The 19,130-nt window shown below is 40.6% G+C and overlaps 1 protein-coding gene across 1 annotated transcript; it reads right to left on the reverse strand.

Moving 5' to 3' along the window:
* Positions 1-5,579: 5,579 nt before the first annotated feature.
* CD24 (CD24 molecule) lies at positions 5,580-10,305 on the reverse strand. The gene is made up of 2 exons (XM_036381017.2): positions 10,159-10,305; positions 5,580-7,623 (listed from the first exon to the last, which is right to left on the reverse strand). Exons 1-2 carry the CDS (start codon positions 10,231-10,233, stop codon positions 7,438-7,440), a joined length of 261 nt encoding a protein of 86 aa, XP_036236910.1. The 5' UTR covers positions 10,234-10,305; the 3' UTR covers positions 5,580-7,437.
* Between the last annotated feature and the right edge of the window lie 8,825 nt (positions 10,306-19,130).

Below are 19,130 nucleotides of genomic sequence, written 5' to 3' on the forward strand. Positions count from 1 at the left end.
TTCTTTATTTTTTGCAGAGTCCTTTTCCCCAGCAAATCCAACCCCTGCCTTCTCCCCAGTCTTCCTGACCCCCCACCCTGTCATATGCAGGACAGCAATTAAACACATTTTTTCCCTCCTTTCCCCAGATGGAACAAACCCAGCAAGACTGCAAGCTCTTCAGGGCTGAAACCATATTAAAAGCCACTTAGCTATAACCTATTAGCTATAATTCTCTATACTAGCTATATAAAATATATTAATATGGATATATCACATACATATTAACTATAATAGCTACATTCAGCTCATAAGTAAGAATAAATACAGTATTTCAGTGCCACTGGAAATCAAATTTGAAGGGTCCATCTGGAAAAGGATGCAATTTCCCATATTGTCAGTTCATCAGCCTTTCACTCAGCCCCTCCTTCTTCCTTGTCAGAGATCGATATAAACCCATCACTGGGTTTATAGACCCATTCTGGTCTTTAGTGCAATGATTGGCTCAAGCCCAAAACTGGGGCTTGACTGGGGCCCTGAGCTGTCTCTGGCTTGGAGCACCAAGGAGTGTGGCTGCTCTGGAAGGGCAGTGATCCCCATGTGAGGGCCTGGGACAGGAGTGTGGGCAGACTGAAGAGCTCAGGCAGCTCTGACCTTGTTAAATTTCCCCCGTCCAGCTGCAGGTGAAAGACACCACCAGAGGTGAAAGACACCACCTTGGTGGAGATATTTACAGACACTCCTGCCATAGCAATCAGAGGTTCTAGAGGACAGGAAGCAAAAGAAGCAGGCACACAAAACAGAAAAGAAAAATAAGCTGCAATCCCATGAGGTGCATAAGAGCTTTCAGCATTATACATGGATTTTACACAGAAGGCCATCAAACTACAGCCCACAAGGACACTGATCTTAAAAGGAATTCAAGTCAGGCACCAAATTACCTTTGAAGACCTGGACTTTAATTACAGAAAATGGTGTAAAACCTGCTGATAAATGGCTAATGCCTACCAGGAGTTCTGCAAGCTCTCAGCACAGTCTACCTCTGCTCTGAGGAACACTTCATATCAGACTGCAGGGAAAGAAAAAAGAATGAAGCAGAAGTTGAACAATGTCAGCCTGCACTGCTGAGTAAGAACAGACCCACTAAATGTAAACACATTGAAATACTAATTAAAGTCACAGACCCCCATCAGCAGCCTAGCAAAATCCACCAAACCCCTAGTGGAATGGATCACACATTTTGGGATCAAAGCTGACATCTCAGTAAGGTCACAGGAGTATGTGTGGCTGCTTTACCTCTCTCATCCTGTTCCTCCACCATGCTGGCAATGTGCTTTTGCTTACAGTAAAACTGTGTCAGAGGCCTCAGGTCAGTGCCAGATGAACAGGGCTAAATTACTGTGGAGTTTGTGTTCTGAAAATAGCTGCATGTTCTTTTGATATTTTAATTTCAGTAAAAACGCAAATTAGCAGAGAAGAAAATATCCCGTCTGTCATCCCAGTAGTGCTTCAGGTTGGCTCATTTACTGATGGCACTTTGCAAGAGGACACACCTTACAGGAGCCTGAGAATTTTGGAATGGAGGCTAATTCCAATGAGAAAAAATTGCTGTGTTGCCTGTAATTTTGTGTTCGTTTCCTGAAACAGGAAAGACAACAAAATCAGAGTAGTGACAACAGCCTTAAAAAATTAAGTTGAAGATGCTGTTGGAGACATAAAAAGGCACAAAATACCAACAAGTTTTAGAAAATATATTTAAAAATGTGGATAGCAGGTCTGTGACAGCAAATGTCACTGTTGTGTCTCAGAATAATGATGCCTTCTTCTTTGTATTACTCACACAGCCCTGCCAAAGGACTTTTCTTCCTCATTGTTCAAAAACTTCATACTAAAACACTGAAACTGCCATGTTTGAGCAAAGACTCCACCAAATCTATATTCTATATCATGTTTTGTGATTCAATGAAGTCCATTTTCGTGCTACTAACATGCTTCAGACTGTCTTTGTAACTGAACAGCCATCAGATAATCTGCTTTCAGAGGAAATTCTTCCTGCTTCCTAAAAGAAGGAAGGTTCTCACAACATGCTTTCCCCCCATTTTAATTTTTTTTAATTCTTGTTATTATGGTTTTAATTGCTATCATGAGCTGTATGTGCTCAGTTTTGAATCCTACTAGTCCAAGCAATCACACAAAATGCATTTGTTGTTGTTGTACTCAGGTGTATGTATCCCTCTGAACTCAAGGTTCAGTCTTACTCCTCAAAAACCATCTGCGTTTTATACAACCCAGTAAAGAAAATATACAGTTTTTGTCACAAGAAGTTTACATATTTCAGCATGATGAACACAGACTTTAAGTCCAGCTTATGCACACTAAGCTATCTGAAAAAAGTCCACGCTGTGCTTTCAGTGAGAGTGGATGAAAAGCGGGAAACAGAACAATTGCTTTACAGAGGCGTTGCTTCCTTTAATAATTTGTGCCACATAAAGAATACTTTTCACGCTAGGTCATTCAAGAGAGATTTTGGTGGAATGTGATCATTCAGTTTATGCAGCAAAACCAAGCTACCACGATTTAATTCTGCTGTGTGCTCAAATTTTATATTGTACACCCATCAGTTGTTAAAGCATAGCTCCTGCTAAGCTGAAAGCATAAAAGAAAGAGTCTCATTTCACTTCTGAAAAGCCTGAAGATGTTTTATTCATGTATTTGTAGCACATACATTGCTTGAATTCAAGACAGAATTGAACGACCCTTCACAGATGAGATTCTGTTAGTTTAGGATTTTGATTGGGCAGTAAAGAATCTCTCAGGTTTTTTCTTCAGCTCCAGGTCATTCATTCTGGACATTTTGATGAAGTCTAAACCAGAGCAATTATTCATTCATGAGCAGGATGCTGAGGGTTTCACTTGGAAAACTGAAGGCTGATAACCAAAGTAAGGATCAAGTATCTTTCCTGAGGCTAGTGCATAATGATGAAAAGAGCACATCTCAAAGCACGTATTGCAGAAAGCCTAGTGCTGCTGTAGATAAACTGATGGATTTAAAATAAGCAGCCCCTTCATCTGTCGAGGCTCAGTAGACCTCTACAGTGCATCAAACATAATGTGTGTTCTAGAATGAAGAGCTTTGTGCTGCTACGAGGCAGAGCTGACAGCTCCTGTTTCAAAGTTATCTTTAATGCAAAAACAAGAAATGTTCCCAACTGTATCCATTACAATAAAGATGCTGGGTGATAAAGTCTGCTGCCTAAATCATTTCAGTCATGTATGGGAAATCAAATCTCTATAAGCCTGAATGCACACAAAATGCAAATCACTCCTAACTGCCTCTAATACAAGCACATCCACATCCATCCTCAATTTCAGATACAAGGTGTTATTGTGAGCTCACTGCAGAGCCTGGTGTAACCTGAGTCCAGAGAAATGCTGACTTGGAAAGCTGTGTGACAAAGAGCCCAGCCCTGAAAGTGTGTGTTCCCATGAGCCCTTACAGAGGCAAACAGGCTGCATAAGAACGACTCTGGGGAGAAATTACTCCATATTAAACAGTGTACTAATAATATTAGAGAGCAGGCTGCAGTCTCCAGCTAGCTTGAGAGTATTTGCATTGTACAGGCAAACCCTAATTTGATGGATTTGCCTAAGAGTTGGGAATGGCTTGTCAAACAATTCTTTTATTGAGACATTAACAATGTCCCATCCCCACGTGGACAAAGGGAGATTACCTTGGTACAACACAGCATTGCCTGTACGTTGCTCTGGTGTGGAGAAAGGCTCAGGGGACAGGGCTGTGTCTTGCTGAAAACAAGGAGGCCACTGGCAGTGGTGTTGGATCTGGCCCAAAATACTTCACCTTGCAGAGATTTTTGCTGAATGGAAGTTGTTCATTCAAAGTCCCTGTGGATTTCTAAACTAGCTGAAAACTGCAATTTGGAAAAATTTAAGGGCTATTCAGAGTATGATGTTGAGAAGGAGTAGTAAGCTGCACACAAACTGTAAGTGCTCATTTTAGGTATTTCCATTCAAATAATAACACTGTACTTTATTCAGGACTTGTGTATCTAGCATATGTTTACAACGAAAGCAGAGCCATGCATCAGACAGAGCAGTATTGTTTCAGAGTCATTGCAACATACACTGTCCAGACACACTTCAGCTGGACAGACCTCTGAAAGTGAGAGGCACAGGTAAGAGCTAGCTCTAGTTATTGTAGGTGTCATTTCAAAAAATTAAAGAGTTGTGAAATGTGTAGGCTCCGTTGTGCTCCCTCCCCTCCCGCCCTCCCCGCTCTGTTAAATGCATCCATCACATCCTCCTTCCCTGGGTGGATTTCTTCATCACTGATTCCATTGTCCTGTGATGGAATGGAACAGAACAAAGGTTACCAGATCATTTTTCTAAATCACTCATCTGCTCTGGTGAAAACTCTAAAACTCAAGAGAATTTAAATAGCTTAAATGCTATTGAAGAGCAATCTGGCTCTATTTCTCAAATTAAAAAAAAAATAAATTAGAATTTTGAAAAAGGCATGGCACCAATTCAGCCAAGAATCCCATTATGTCTGATTATTTCGCAAAAACTTCCAACACGTTCCTTTACTTCTTTTATTGTGCTGGCATATCATAGAATTAAGATCCATTGTTGCAGCCTTTTTCCTTGTCTGCCTGTCTTTAGAGAGAGATTATTTTTAGTTTAATGTTTTTAAAAAGGGTCCACAGCCGGGTTGGTCGGTTTATCTTCCTGCTTTCTCCTGGAGCATTTGGAGAAAAGCTAAACAAAGGAACAACATGCTTTGATACTCCCTGCACGTTCCAAGATTTAGTTAAACAGCCAGCTTTGATAAACTTATCCTGCTCCTTGGTTTGCTCAGCCTACTGGAAAAGCAAAGGAACAGAAGCAAAGCCCTGCCACGCCGCATTCCCTCCCTCTGCAGCCTTGGGAGGCCTCTCCAGGGGTCTCTTTCCCTCTGACAAACGCAGCCTAGGCATGCCTAAGTGCTTAGGCACTTGGGAATGTGTTTCTCCACATGTAGGGAGTGAAGGTAACCACAGAGAACAACCTTGGGCCTTTAAGGGGTATTAGAAAGAAACATACCTGGGAAACAACACAGACACTGTTTTGGAATGTCAGGAACTGCAACTATTTGTTACTGAATGCTCATCTGGTTAATTTTTGCTTTAAAGCAATTTTTGCACAAATTCCTACCTCTTCCAGTCTCTGTCCTTCATCAAGCATGGTTCAGTTTGTATTATTGGGATACACCTACTGTGTTAGGGTAGTCTGTGGGAGGCAGAAACCTTAAGCAGTTAATTCAAATTGCTTGATATCCAGTAGCTGAGAAACAGCTTTAGCCATCATAAAGAAAACTGCTCATTGCCACCAAAAGAAAAAGAAAACTCTGTCTAAGCAATGTTTGTCTAACATGAAAACACAGTCATGCTTTAAAAGGGAAGAGTCTGTATAAGCATGGAAAATTTACTACAGTTACTGGAGATGCTAACCCAATCTCACTCCCTGGTTTCAAAGCAAAATCCAGACTCCCACAAAACCTTCACAAAACCTTCCAGAGAAATAAAACTAATTACACTTCAGCATTTCTAGACCTTGAGGTTTTTAATCACATATACCATCTTGCTTAACAGTTCATTCACTTAACACAGGCAAGGTACAGGTTTTTGTAGAAGTGTCTGGAAGTGCATCTAGAATGCATTGCCTGCCCACTGTTTTATTTACAGGTTTTTGTCAATGAAAATCAGTAGCTAATAAATCAAAGCATTATTACACAAACACAAAATACAATCATTAACACTTTACTGGATACAAATGATAAGCATAAGGAAATGTCCATGTACGCTCACTGACATGAATCTGTGTTAGCCTGCTACTAATATATGATACTGTGAATTGATGGTAATATAACTGAAAGACAGATGTGTATTAAAAAAAATTAGAGAGCCACTCATGTTTGACATGATCTTATACTGAGATAAATATCTACAGACAGTGGTATGATCATGTACATTCACATGTGATCATATCAACATAGTTAATTTTTTTCTGACAAGGTATCATCATCAAGGTAGATGAACCTCCTCAACAAAGCTTGCTAAGATCAAGTACCAGATAGTATTTTCTAAAGTGTTGGATGATACAGAAACAATCTGTGCAAGTGTAGCAATTTTGATTCAGAAAAAATTTTTAAAAAGTAGTATTTACAAAGGTAATTTTTAAATTCAGTGATTAAATTAAGACTCCAGTCTTCATATTCCAAACACCTGTTCATTTAATTTCTTTTTTTTTTTGGCGGTTTGCTCTCCCCTCCCCATTCCTTCTCCCCACCACAAATATTAGCCCAGGTTTAAAGTAGACTATCACAATTAAAACTCTTCAAAAAACAGTAAGTTATTCACCTTGTGCCAAAAAAAAAAAAAAAGAAAAAAAGAAAAATAAAAGCAACACTATAACATTACTCATAAGATTTCATAAATCCTTCATAATTAAGGAAAGTTCCAGGAGCAAAAAACTTATACAACTTGGGAGGAGAAATAAAGGAAATAGGAGACATACATCCATTGACTTGTTTGTTTGTTCGTTCTTTCTGAATTTCATTTACAAAAAGCTCCTGGTACTTTTTCTAATGTTTCCACACCTCCTTTCTCTGGCACATATGGTTTAATATACAAACAATTTAAATAAAATGTCAAATTCAAATTCCCACCATAAATAATTCCACTCTTATGAAAACTGGTGGGGTTTTAGCTATTTCAAAACTAGCCCTGCCTGGCTAACCATTTGGTTAAATAAGAGGATTCTTGCAAAAAATTTGTTATTCTATTTTAGCCTTGTAACAATTTAATACAAATGAAATCTAGAAGAAACCCTTTTCACTGATGTTGTTTCTTTTTCATACATCCTAATACCCATAAGTTATAACCATACAGGCTGTGCAAGAAACAGAATTATTTGAGCTTTTCTGTGTTTTCTAGGGATTCTATGAGCCTGATGATGTTTTTGAACTTAAACAAAAAATAAAAACTCTTGAAGTCCTTATTCTAAATGGTAGATAAACTCTCTAGCCTTTTTTCTTCGTGGACTGTTATTATCCATCCTTATTATAGGATACTGTATTTCTTCTCAGGTTTAAATTTGGTTTGTCAGCACTGTCTCTTTTTGTTTCCATCTTGTTTTTCGGATTCCAACTCATTTGGTGAAAGAGCTCATAATTTTACTTCCTTGCTGAAGCTGATCTTTTCACACTGGTCAGCTTTGAAAGTCAGAATACTGAGTGCTTCTCTAGGTCAGACTGGTACTAATTTGAGTATGGAGTGGAACCAAGCTGGTTTGATGTGGAGTTTGGATTGATTTCTTCTCATGCTGGGTTGGAGATCTAGCCATCTCGGGCGGTTCAGGAAACGGGGTGGGGAGTGGTAGCCATTTCCATGCCAGAGTCTCTTAACAGCAAAAATACAGAAGAGAAACGGAGAGAATGAAAAAAAGACTTGTGGTTGAGTGAAGAGAATTTCCATGTCCGTGAGTGGTGGTATTGTTCACTGAATTTGTGACAGCTGACAGAGAAGTGGAACTTGCTGAAGAATTGCTTGAAGGTGTTGGACTTGTTCCATTGGGACCACAGTAGATCTAGAATGTGGAAAGGAGGGGAAGTAACAAAAAGGGTTATATTGTCTCTTTTTAAAAGCCAGAATACATATTAGTAGCAGTGAACACTGTGTAGCCCCCCTCAGACACAGCACTCCAATGATACATACAATGCTCATGCCTTTCATTGTGCTCTTAAGGACAAAGACATTCTGAATTGCATGTGGGGGATTTGTTAAAGAAATAAATCTAATATTTTTATAAATGTATTTACATGACCATCACTTTATGGAAATCTCTTAATTCTTCTCTAAATTAGAAGACACATAGGTTTCAAAAAACCTCACCAAAAAAAAAAAAAAGTGCAAATGTAGAGCTATGTAAAGGCAGATCTTAGGATAAGAAAGACTTTCAAGCAACCATGTGAATTGCAGTCTGTGTTTGCAGACCAAGCCACAAACAAAAATATGAGGAAACAATGGTCAAGAATTTATTGATAGTGTTTCTGGGGTTGGTCTGCAGCTTCCTTTGAAGCAATGGTGGGGCTTAATGTGCGTGGATTTAATATTTCAGCCTCTCTTATCTTGCTGTGGTAGCACGGAACTGCAGAAGTTAGAACAATGAAACCATACTGATTAAATCACAACCTATTGGCATTCTAGAAGACACAAAAAAAAAAGTGCAGTGAAAAGACCATATATTAGCAAATTTTAAAATGCTGACAGAAAGCAAAATAAAAAATACCCTTTTCCCCTCATAACTCTGCATTATTGGGACAGAACAAAAACTTGCACTCTGTGCAACCTCAATATCAAGTTATTTCCTATATATGCACAGGAAAATTTTCAAAGATAACCTAAAGTATGTTTATTCCTGTGAAAAAAAAGCATGTGAAACACAAGGATGAAAGACAAGATCAAGAATCACATTATCTCATCCCCAAAAATGAGCCTAATACAGAAAGCTTGGCTTCAACCCCATGGCAGCAAACTTGTACCCCTCCAGAGCATTCTGGTAAGCTCTTAGACTTAATTCAAGTAAAACCATATTTTTTTAAAGAGGTTAGTTAGTTTAATAAGTAATTCTGTCCACAAAAGGTGTCCTTATTTTCTCATGTTTCTAGTACTGCTGAGAAAACAGATTAGCAGGGGGGAAAAAATCAATCCCTCAATACTGTAGCAATGAAGTCTATGTTAAATTAATTAGAAAATTGCATAAGCACTTTCTTTTGGTATTTCCTACTAAAAAAACCCATACAATAGAAAAACGTAAGAATGGTGTAAAGCTTCTGGTATTTAGCATTTCTGGCAATCGGCACCGTGCTGGAAGCAATTTAGGACAGCAGGATAAAAATCGCTGTGTTGAAGTTTCTGTTAAAACTGGTCTGAAAGTGATCAATAGTGAATTGCTGAGTTAATAACCTACAAGGCAAGTCCCAGCCTGCCCTGGAATTTTTTTGAGTCTTCATACAAAGACTCCACCATCATTCCACTCTTGGTTATGTATATTTTAAGTTCTCTTGGTTTTAAACAAAAAAACTAGTTGCCCAGTATTTGCTCTTTTTTTCGGTGGAAGCAAATGGGCTTATGTCCAAGATCCCCAGCATCACAGTAGATGGGACCCCAGAGGTTTTCTCAGCGTGAATGTGATAAATGTGATAAATACCGGCAACCCAAAGGGTCTGATCCTTCCCTCAATCACTGCCAAGGGTAAGACTCCACTGAGCACAAAGGAGAAGGGATAATGCCCTTCCTTGCAAACAAAGAGAGGAGGAGGGCACACGATCCAGCAATGCCGTTGCTGTTCATTTTTCTGATACTGTGCTATTCACCCTGTTGAAGAGGTGGTCTCTAGGAACAGCACACCGACACGGAACCTGCGAGCCCCGCTCGGCTTGGCCGCTCAAAGAGAAGCGGATCGCTCCTGCATCCATTACCTTTGCGCCAAGGGCACGGCTCGGCCAGCGCAGCAGCCAGAGCCTGGCGCCTTCGCTTCCAGCCCCTGAACCTCCCGCTGCTGCCGAGAGCCCAGCCCAGGAGCAGCCCCAGAGCCCCGCAGCTTCGGGAGGGGGAAGGACCAGACCCGGGTCCCGCTGCAAAACCCGCGCCTTCCCGGAGCTCTCTCGGCTTGGGAGGGATCGCTCTCCCTCTGATCAGGGGGAATGAACGCTCAGCTCCCGCTCACACCGCGGTTCTGCGGCTTTCCCTCAAGGATCCCACGGAGAAAAAAAAAAAAAAAAAAAAAAAAAAGGCGGCCAACTCCAACTTGATCTTTTTTGATTTGACCGGGGTAATCCACGGCACCGCCACCGCCGTCCCAGGGCTCCGGGCTCGCCCCGCCGCCCGCCCGCGCCCATCCCCGCCCGTCCGCAGCCGGGGCTGCCCGGGCTCGTTCCTCCCGCCCGCCGCCGCCCCGGGGCGGAGGAGCCGCCCTCCACCCACGGCGGGCTCCGGGATGGCGTCCACGAGCGGGAGCTCCTCTCGGGGGAAACCCGCCCTCCGCCGCTGCCGAGGCGGCCGGGGACGGTCTCGCCCTGGGGCCGGCGGAGGAAAAGCGCCGAGCCGCTCCGGGGCTCACCTGCGTGGGAAGGAGGAGGGCAAGGAGCAGGAGCCCCAGGCCGAGCCGCGCCGCCAGCGCCGTCCCCATGCCCATCTGATGCTGTCCCGGCGCGATGCTGGTGCTGCTCCTGCCGCTGTGGCTGCGGGCGAGAGGGATGCGCCGCTCCGCCGCGCCCGGCCCCTTTTATAGCGGCGCGGGCTGCCGTGAACGCCCCGCCGCCGCCGCCGCCGCCTTCCCTCCTCCGCCCCACACCTCTGCTCCCGCCCTCCGCGCCCGCCGGGCCCCGCAAGCCGCTGCCGCCCCCTGGTCCCGCGGCGCTGCGGGCTCCGCTGCCCCTGCCCGGGCTGTCCTGCCGAGCCCTCTCCGACAGAGCCGGAGCTCTGCCTGCTCCCCTGCGTTCTTACAGGCGCTGGCCCCTCTCTAGTGCCGGCGTCGTGCTCTGGTATGGACGGACCGGCACAGGGCTGTGGCGCTTGAGCTGCAGTTACTCCAGAGAAACACTTCTGTTTTTAAAAAAAAGAGTGAAAGAAGGAAAGGTAAAAGCGGCTGTAAATATTTCTAAATGGCTGGAGCAGTGGAAAAAAAGCTGGGGAGTTAAGATCCCATCTTGTTTGGAGCTGCCTCACCATCAGTGCTCAGGCTTCAGACCACAGGTTGCAATTTCAAGCACTCTTTGGATCTAAAAATTTTATTATTACCATTATTCTTTAAAGAAACCTATGTTACAAGTGGAACACAAAGTTCTTCCAGCTCTAGACTCTGTGTAGGCGAGGTTCTACCTTCTGGCACAATAAATGCTGTAGACTGATTTGGTGAGACCCTGACACGACCTTTCAGATGTCTCACTATATGGACAACTGAACAAAAATAGTCTGTATCCACTTTATAAGCTACAAAAAAGAAACACCCATGTGCTGGTTCTATTGTCACAAAACAGTTGTTTCTATCTAAGATTTTCTGCTGGCTCAGACAAAACAGGTTTCAAAATTGGGCAGATTTGTGTTTATCTCGGAACAAAGTGTGAGGAGATACCCAAGTCCAGCACTACAGAACTCATTGGCCATCTTCAGGGGCTGCTTTTGAAGAGCTTCCAAGGGCATTGCTAGAACTCAGTCCAAAAGCACAGGAAATGTGAAGAGATGCACTGTAGAACCTCACTGTAGAACCAGGTGCTGGGACTTGTGTTGGACAAGAATATTTAGTTCCAAACTAAGTGTTTCATTAATTGCTTCAGAATGCCCAACAAAGCTATGGTAATTTTATTTTTTCCAGAAATAAAGGCATTTTGCAAGCTGTACCACCCAAGATATCAATCCTTATTCTATACCAGGACAAAAGAGCTTTTGAGAGCTATGCTAGGTCTGAAGCACTTCTGAAGCAACATTTCCTTCATTCTGATCACAGTCATAGTCTAGTCAATTATAGAGAGACAGTCTGTCAGGAGAGTAACTATGGGAACAGTCAACAAATTGATGGTCTTATGTCTCTGAATATTCACTGGTTGTGAATCCACTGAAAGCTGGATGCCAGAAGATGGGTTTTCATGATTATGGAGATATAAGGAGAGAAAAAAAGAGAACTGTGGTGGACTTAAAATGACCGAGGAGTGACAAAGCTGAAAATATTTCTATCACTACTTTGCCTTGCCAACAGTTAGTTTTGGTTGTCATAGTTAAATGACTCACAAATGGGGGGCAAGGTCACCTTTTCACTCAGTAGATAAGCCTAACACTTCAGAAAAGTGAAATTCCCTGTGAGAGAAGTCATGTGAATCACAGCAATAAAGTCAGGGCTCACGTGATTCTGACACCAGATTCTGTGGAGGAGATGAAAAATGAAGGGAGTCCAGTTAGGGCTCAACAACAGCTAAAGCAAAGAATATTCTACTGTAAATCTGACAGAGATGGTTGCCATTATTATCTCTCCCATCTTGTTTGGGAGAAAAGGAAGTGATACAGCTGTTGCATGATCCCATAGGGATCATAACTGGCTGTTCCAGGTTGAAGCAGCAGCTGAGACACTTAAATGTCAACACCAGGACAGATGAGAATGAGAGAATAACAGTCAGATGGCCTTTCCCATTCTCTCTACCTGGGCATCTTGCCTGAGGTCTGTAACTGAAAAAAAGAGGATGATGCACAGTTCTTGTAAGGTGACATGAACCAATACAGCATGATACAATTGACTATTATTATTATAATTATTATACAGTGTATTGCATTTCTGGTGCTTTAACAAGTTTCAGTGAAAATGAGGGTATCTTTCTTTTTGCTAAAAATATTGTAAAGTCTGTTCCTCTATTTAAAAATGAAGAAAAATACCAAGGGTTAAAAACATTTGGCAGAAATTATAAATTATAGAAATAGTAAAACTCTGTAAAGTTTATGTTTGGAGGTCAAAAAATGCCTTTTTGAAGTATTCCTGAAATACTAATATAAATAAGGAAATGTACTGTCAGCAAGAGAGAAATGCTAAAAATATTTTAAGCCAAAGATTTTCATTAAAGCTTTTGTCATTGGAAATTATAATGCCTAACACTCCATTAGATTCATACAACCAACTTTCCCCATTCAGGAAAGCTGCAATATTGATTCCTCCTGAACACATGAATCATCTGCATTCCTAATTCCAAAATCTTTTTTTTACAGCTGAAATCTATCATGAGGTCTGCAAAAGATGTATCTGAGCAAGAGCCCAGGATCCAATATATGGATTTTTTGGCAAGGCAAGGAATGCTGTGAGCTGAGAACCATATGAAGTGAAGTACTGCTATCTGGTGGCCAAAAGGAACTTCAGCTATTTTTCTTTCAGAAAAGACAATGTGCTCCCTCAGTCAAACACCCTTTGATAGCAGTGTGCTCTTAGGGTTCTCATCATGCTGAGACACAGTGTTAAATATTGTTGAATCCCCATTGTTCTGCTTCCTTTAGTTTTTATCCATAGGTCAGCACCTCTCCTAGTTACATACATAGAATTTGATTAGAAAGGTTAGCAAAGAGAAGGGAGAAAATGACCTTGATCTTTTGAGTTAAATGTAAGTTCATGTGTATATTCCACCAGTGACTTTTAAGTCGATTGAACTTTACAATAGTCATAGTTCTCAGTTCAGTGAGCAGAAACAAAACTTGTGCTGCTTTGCATAATGCACTGGAAAACAAGATCAGCTAAAATAACTGGCAGAAAACCCCAACAGTTGTCTATAAAAGGAGGCAGAGAAGTCTACAAGACACATAAGTAATTTATTCAAATATACTACATTTAAATAAAAAAGCTTTAGCAAAATAAGTGGAGACAGAGCATTAAGTGGAATTAATGAGAAATAATTTTGAGTTAACCATTAATTTACTCTTACCTTTACGATGCTAATCTTGATTCATCTAAAATATTTTATGAGCATCAATTACCAGTGAGAATCACTGGATCTTGTGTTCCCCCAGCCAGCTCTTTACTCTTCTTGGTTGTACATAGACTAGAACATAGTATTTATATATTAGAACTTACTACACCTGTGGGTCCTCTCAGTATCTTCACCCTTTTCAAGGTGAAGCAGCTACTGCAGCTACTCAGGCTACTGCAGCTCTTAGTACTCACCTGAGTCATATTATGAGTTATTTTAGTTAATACCCACCTGTGAACTCATGTTTTTATGTAGTAGAACCTGATGTTTTTTCAAAAGACAGATTTGGAGAAATCCATTTTTGCAGTGTTCATCAACTAGCCCACATATGCTGATCTAAGCTGGCATAATCTGGTGATGTTTCCTTGATATCCATTTTTAGCATATGGTTATGCCTTGAGAAACTCACAGGTCAATATTTCCTAATATTTCATTAGTTAGGCTGGTCCTTCTCTTGCTGCTTGTTTAGTGGAAAGGACCTGTGTTGCAGCAGCTCCAGCCATATAATCAAAATTTGCCAGATATTTTGAAGCACCCTTCCTTACATTTGCATCTTCATTACCATTGCAGAACAAGACTGAAATACTGATGGGACTGGCTGAAACTAATTTTAGACAACTGGACAAAGCTGTTTGGCATGTGTCTTGGATAAGAACTTGGAATATATTTATTGAGGATTGCATTTCTTCTTCCAGTGAAGGGATCATATTAGATTTTTATTAGTAAAGCTTTTAATGGAAGGCTTTTAATGATTGGTGGTAATGTAAATCTCCATTTATTGGTAATAAATATTGATTAAATTCAGCTACACATGTCTTCAGACATGGGCCTTGCTGCCATGATGCAGAACCAGGATTCCAGCAGTGGCACTGTTTCCCTTCTGTGTTGATCTGAGACAAAGGTGTTGGGCTGGTGAGTTAGAGGTATAGTTATAGAAATAAGCAAAACCATGATTTCCAGACCTGGAATTGTAAGCCTGGAAGTTTGAGCAGAAGGGAAATTGTGATTCCAGAAACAGTCTCAAGAACAAATGTGTAAGGGTTGCTGCTTTAATGGCCATGGATCTTTTGACTTCAAGGGATGGTGTCAGCCTACACAATTAGGTGTGGCTTCAGATCTGCTTGAAAGCACACCTTTCTCCTTAAGTCAAACAAACTCTTGGGTGACATCAATACAAACAAATTAAATGGCAGCAGAGCCTGTTCTTTGGCCTTCAGGCCACCTGACATGTCTAACCCTGTCCACACTATTAAACTCTCCCAGTCTCCAGAAGATGGAGGCTAAGTCTAAACTGCCTGTTGGTACATAGCTGTCCCTGGCCTGAGCCAACTCCTGAATTTTCCATGGTCAGGAATTGTTTGGGAAAATGCTACTTGGAATAGGAGAAAAGCAAGACAGAGCTTTCCTTCACTCATGAGGCATAATGTCAGATAACAGGTCTATAGACATGAAGAAGTAAAAATGACCAAAGGTCATTTATTCCATCTTCTGATTTGAGGAAAGTTTAAACATTACACTCAGAAAAAAACCAGTGAAGGGTATTCCCCAGCCCATAGGCCTTCTGTTTGTTTGACAAACTATCTTTGCATAATATTCTCTTAAGTCTTCTTGCTGCAAGTTTACATTGCACTGCAACAATTTATTGCATTGCATAGTAAAGTGCACAAATAATAATGATGACCAGATTTGTAGCAAAGTGTTTACTGGCTGAAAACATATCAGACACTTTGCACTGAGAGAAGGAAGGGTTGCATGACAGCAGCCATCTACATCTAAGTGAGTCTCCCTGGAAACCCTTGATGGATGATGAAAGGAAACAAGTGCTTCTATGACGTAATTTATCTCATTTCAACACACACATCTGAAATAGATTAATCACTTCCTGGAGATGCTGACATCTCTTCACCAACTCCTAAAAGAGTATAGATGATTCACTCTGACATTTGCCACTATATTTTCCTGTAGTTTGAGGAGCAGATTCAATTCCTTCAAGCTTTCTTCACAGGATTTTTATGCTTTTTTTGTTACTTTCCTTTGTACTCTCTCAAATCTGTCTTAATTAGATCATCTTTTCCAAAGTAGCACACTCTACTCAAGATAAGACTTCATCATACAAGAACTCCATTGATGCAGCTTAGAAAGAACAATTTTTTCCAACTGTTTTGTTTTGTTTTTGTTTTGATGCAGTTTTGAGATTATCTCACTCCGGTTCTTGAGCAATAGTGCAATGTTAGCACTTTTCCCATCTCCCTGAATTTTCCTTCTATGATAAGACTTATTTGTAATTGCAATTATTGCAGCCAAGTTCTTCTTACCATTATCTTGAGCCCTAACTGTGATTTCTTTCACTGGATTTGATATTCTGCATTACCTCTCTTACCTGGGGATAAAAAGTTAGCTATCCTCATACTATGCTGCTACTTTGCTGTGCTTCTTTCCACACAAATGAAAATATATACACTGAAAATCTCTGCATCCTTATTAGTCATTTTAATCATCATCATTAGTTCATGACTGCTGGGATTTCTTCTATCCCTGACACTTTACAAGACCCATGTTTTCGGCCCTGCATATGAAGCATTTTTTTTTCTGATAGCAGGGAAAGTCTTTATCTTCTTTTGAGAAATGTTGAACACTTGTACCTTGCAATTTGGACCTTACGTATTCTGCTTCCATTTTTTTTTCTGTTTGCTATTGTTTCCTTGGTTTTATGGTTTGGTTTTTTGTTGTCATTGTTTATTTACCACCTTCTCTTTGCCAGTTAACAGGGCAGATTTTTACCCACAGTTATCAAGAAGATAGTCTGTATGAAAAGAGAGCTGTCTTATGGAGTGCCTAGGCTCAGAATTAATTACTAATCATGACTGCTGCATGGCATCCTGAAGGGTTATTCTTTTGTAATCTTTTCTAGGTAATTTCTAGTTTGAGTAGAGGACAGGCAGAGATAACAAAGTAACTAGAATGAGCCATGGAGAAATCTGATAAACAGGAAGATCTAAAGTTGGATGGGAAGACACAATATTATAAACCAAAATAAGAACAAATAGGATTAAAATGTGTGTAAAGTAGATCAGCTATTCTTACTACTTCATAATAGAAAAAGGGACCAGTCTAGGATTTGAAAAGAGGAATTGCTGAAAGGGAACATGTATCATGTATCACTGGGAGTGTTAAGACTTCATGTATCTTTTAAATGGTGAATACTTTATCACTTGGTATTGTTATGCAAGGCACAGAGAAGGAGTGGTCACACACTGATGAGAACACCCAGAGCTGAAACAGCTAGTGTTGCAAGGACATGCATCCCGGGAGATAAAGCATCCCAGATCTTCCTACCATGGGATTTACACATCTTTTACACCTTTGGAGCTGAACATTGTGAAAGGGCAGGACAGCCTTGACACCAAGCAATATTATTCTATCCCTCCTTATTGCACCTTTATTGATATTATTTCTTTATATATGTGTGTGTGTGTGTGTGTGTGTGTGTGTATCTCAAAGGTGCATTGAAACAGATAAAATTTTCTGTTTACAGATGCTAATCAAGAAAATTTGGTCCCTGAGTCACACTGGAAGCTGAAGTCCTTTGCTCAGCCTTTTTTCTGCTTTTAAAAGCAAACATGACACAAAATATTGTTGGTTTGGTTTTGCTTGGGGCTTTTAGTTTGCTTGTTTTAAGGAAACTTTAATTATACACAGATGGAGGAACAACTGAAATTTCCCTACTGGAAATTAATAATGCTAAACCTGTGTGTGTATATCTTGAATTAGTTGCTATCAATAAGAAAAGAGAACATTATTTTCTAGTAACTAAAGACATTAATCTGAGAAGAATACAGAAGAAACAAAGAAGTAAACAAATAATTCAAACTACTTAACATTTGCTCATGGACTATGTTGTTTTATGGCTAATAAATAAGGTTCAAATAATGAATGCTTAATTGATTGGGTTTGGGTTTTATTGCATTTGCCACCCACTGTTAGTGTAGCTAGATAAATCCTAGAGCAGCAACCAACAGCAGCAGGACCTGAACACGTTCACTACAGAATGAATCAAAGTCTCAAATCCTGTCTTAGGAAACAGCACGATAACTTTTCCTACAAAAAATTACTGTGTTTTAGACAATTAGCAAACAAGAAAGTGAGGGTGAAACAACAAAACAAATCTCATTGCAAAGCTCTCATCAAACTGGGAATGAAAGAATTAGCAGTGAAACTGCAGAGCTTTTAATCTTGGTGCAGCTGGATTTAATACCAGACTGGCTGAAGGAAGTTACTCACTGTTTTCCTCCCACTTGCTTAACCACTGATGTAACACCAGTTTTCACTGGCAAGGCAGCAATGTGTTTCTGGTTTAGGTGGTTCACCATGCTCTGACTGCTAGAGTGGCCTCACATCACTTCTTCAGTGCTAGTCAGAGCAATCTGCACTATCCACCTCCATCTTCTTTCTTATCATGGCTCAATGTAGCCTCTTACTTTAAAAGATAATAAAGAGTACAAAAGCCAAATTAGTCAGGTAGTGAAAAGGATGATGAAAAAAAGAAAGAATGCTACATTAACAAGTGGTTGTACCTCCATCACTTAAAGAAATACAAAACAATACCTGAAATTTATCCACCTTCCCCTACTCCCCTAATAACCCATCTTTAATGTCTAAGATGGATTTTCAAGGAATAAGTAAGCTGCAAGTAAAGGTGCTTTGTGAAAACTTGCAAGGGATGTCAATGTGGCTGCAGGGAAAAATGGACAGAAGTTCATAATGCAGTTGTTACCACAAGAGATGAAATGGCAACACAAAGAGTTGGTAAGTAGAAAGAAACAGGGGTTTCAGTGTGCTGGGATAGGAGCTGAAGACATTAAAGGTATCCTAAAGAGAATAAATACAATGTTTTATAGTAAAAGATAGCACAGTAGATTATATGGGCAAATGTGTGAGAAAGGGAAGTTTAGAGCAGCGTGTCAGCTGAAAAGGCAGCACTGGAAGAGCTGGAAAGGGAGATACTGCTGCATTATTTTTCAGAGAGGGGCTTTAGAGAAACAGATGATAGGATTATTTGGTCACAGATTGAATGCAAGTAACCAACCAGAGGAATTGTCTCTAGGCTATGGACTAAGAAAAAGGAACATCTAAGCAGTTACAACAGGTGTGACATTGAAAGAGGTGAATTAGCAGTCAGGAAGCTCATTATTCAAATGAATATGGACAAACTTAAAGGTGATGCTCGTATGGGAACACTCTGTTTGGCCAGGCAGCATAAATATGCATAGAACACTGTCCAGTCACCTTCTCACCTTGAAATAAGCACTGTAAGTTAAAAAGCGTGTGGTCTCAACAACGCAATGCTGGAGCTAAATCTGCAGAGACAAGTGATCTGGTGAGATGTGCATTGCAGAATGTTAGTCAGAGCTACTCACAGCACTCAAATGGCAGCATGGGGCTCTTTATTTTGAGATGCAATGAGTGTCAGCAGATCCAGCGCTGTCACTTGACTGACCTTGCAGGAAAACAAAAGTAACAAAAAACCCTAGGCAGTGGGGAGGGAATTCCCAGTTACAGATTCAAACATACAGCTCAAAAGCTACTGAGAAAT

The sequence above is a fragment of the Molothrus ater genome, chromosome 3, assembly GCF_012460135.2.
Source record: "Molothrus ater isolate BHLD 08-10-18 breed brown headed cowbird chromosome 3, BPBGC_Mater_1.1, whole genome shotgun sequence".
NCBI classification, from domain to species: Eukaryota; Metazoa; Chordata; class Aves; order Passeriformes; family Icteridae; genus Molothrus; species Molothrus ater.

Excerpts from the sequence above, each read along its gene's own strand:
- CD24 (XM_036381017.2), bottom strand. The coding sequence starts at position 10,233 with ATGGGCATGGGGACGGCGCTGGCGGCGCGGCTCGGCCTGGGGCTCCTG. Across the intron at positions 7,624-10,158 it reads CCCTCCTCCTTCCCACGCAG|ATCTACTGTGGTCCCAATGG; the intron begins GTGAGCCCCGGA and ends TCCACATTCTAG.